Source organism: the organism of the source record quoted next, unplaced genomic scaffold, assembly GCF_019419815.1.
Source record: "Pyrus x bretschneideri cultivar Hongxiangsu unplaced genomic scaffold, Pyrus_bretschneideri_v1 Contig110, whole genome shotgun sequence".
In the NCBI taxonomy this organism is placed as follows: domain Eukaryota; kingdom Viridiplantae; phylum Streptophyta; class Magnoliopsida; order Rosales; family Rosaceae; genus Pyrus; species Pyrus x bretschneideri.
In genome coordinates, this window is record NW_025999403.1 from 174,816 (window position 1) to 176,297 (window position 1,482).

Here is a 1,482-nt window from a genome sequence, read left to right on the forward strand (position 1 = left end):
ACCGAAGTGCCATGACCCTCTATGCCAATAATGACGCTTTCATGTGCAAGATCTTTGCCACAACGCTACAAGGTGAAGCACAAGATTGGTTCTACACCCTGCCGCCACGTTCAATCCGAAACTTTGATGAACTTTCCTTGGTTTTCACTAAGGAATATTCGTCTTACCACTCGATTAAGAAGAGGTCTGACCACCTTTTCAGCATGAAAAAGGATCAGAAGGAGTAACTCCGCATCTATGTCAAGAGATTCAAGGCGAAGAAAGATTGTCGGATGCGATGATAGCATCGTATGTTCATCTTTCCGAAAAAGACTCCTAGCAGATCACTCACTTTTCGAAGAATTGATTATGGGCGAGAACCTGACCCTGGTAAACTCTTATGCTTTCGTAGAAAAACACTCCTTCTGGGACGAAGAAAAACGCTCCCAGAAACCGCTTGAGCAGATGCACAAAGACGCGAAATTGACTCAAAAAAAGGAAAGCAACAAACTGCTCGATAACAAAAGCAAGCCAGGTAGAGACCAAACCCCCGCTAAGAGGGGCGCAGCACCCAAGACGTACACCAGGTTCTCAGTCCCAATCAGCTTGATCCTTCGCAACCTTAAGGATAAGCCATGGTTCAAGTTATCGCCACCTTTAAAAAATGACACCTCTAAGATGGACCAGACCAAATATTGCGCATTCTACAGAGGTCCTGGGCACACAACCAATGATTGCATCACATGGAGGAAGTACCTTGAGCAACTTGTGAAAGAAGGCAAGTGAGACCAGTATGTTGACAGACCAGCTGCCCGGCCAAAGCGAGAAGCAAATGCCGATGCCGAACCCCCAACTAAGACAATCTGAATCAACGGAATCTTTACCGAATCTGAGCATCTAGAGGCCACCAATAAGTCCAAGAAGAGGAAGTTCCAGCAGGCAAGATCGGTCAATCAGGTTCAAGCCATAGATGATGTACTCGGACCAATCGTCGACTTCACTGAGCAGGACATTGATGCCCTGGTGATTTCTGTACAATTGGCCCATGCCATCGTTGACAGAGTCATGGTGGATAACGGCAGCTCAGTCAACCTCCTACAACTGTCAGTCATCTGGAAAATGGGTTTGGAAAACACAATCCAACGTAAAGCAGAGGTCTTGATCGGATTCAACGAGCTCACCTTAACTGCCATTGACACTATCACACTCTATGTAACTAACCTATCAATTGTTTCATCGCAGACCTTCATGCTTGTTAGGGACCCATCTCTTCATAATGGGATATTGGGTGGACCATGGCTAGTGAAGATTGGAGCTGTAACCTCGATCGAGTACCAGAAGATCCGATTTTGCATCCCAAGAGGAACAGTCGGAGAAATCAAAGGCGACCAGGCCATGTCCAGGCGATGCAGTTTACAAGTTCTCAAGGAGTCGAAGAATAAGTCTTTCGCCCTAGTAGTAGCGGTTGAAGTGCGGAAAGACAACTCCACCTCCGCCAAATAG

At 46.5% G+C, this 1,482-nt stretch overlaps 1 protein-coding gene across 1 annotated transcript; it reads left to right on the top strand.

Moving 5' to 3' along the window:
* Positions 1–237: 237 nt before the first annotated feature.
* LOC103928982 lies at positions 238–1,482 on the top strand. Its single transcript, XM_048577390.1, has 2 exons — positions 238–757; positions 881–1,482. Exons 1-2 carry the CDS (start codon positions 238–240, stop codon positions 1,480–1,482), a joined length of 1,122 nt encoding a protein of 373 aa, XP_048433347.1.

Excerpts from the sequence above, each read along its gene's own strand:
- LOC103928982 (XM_048577390.1), top strand. The coding sequence starts at position 238 with ATGTCAAGAGATTCAAGGCGAAGAAAGATTGTCGGATGCGATGATAGC. Across the intron at positions 758-880 it reads TGAGCAACTTGTGAAAGAAG|AGGCCACCAATAAGTCCAAG; the intron begins GCAAGTGAGACC and ends CTGAGCATCTAG.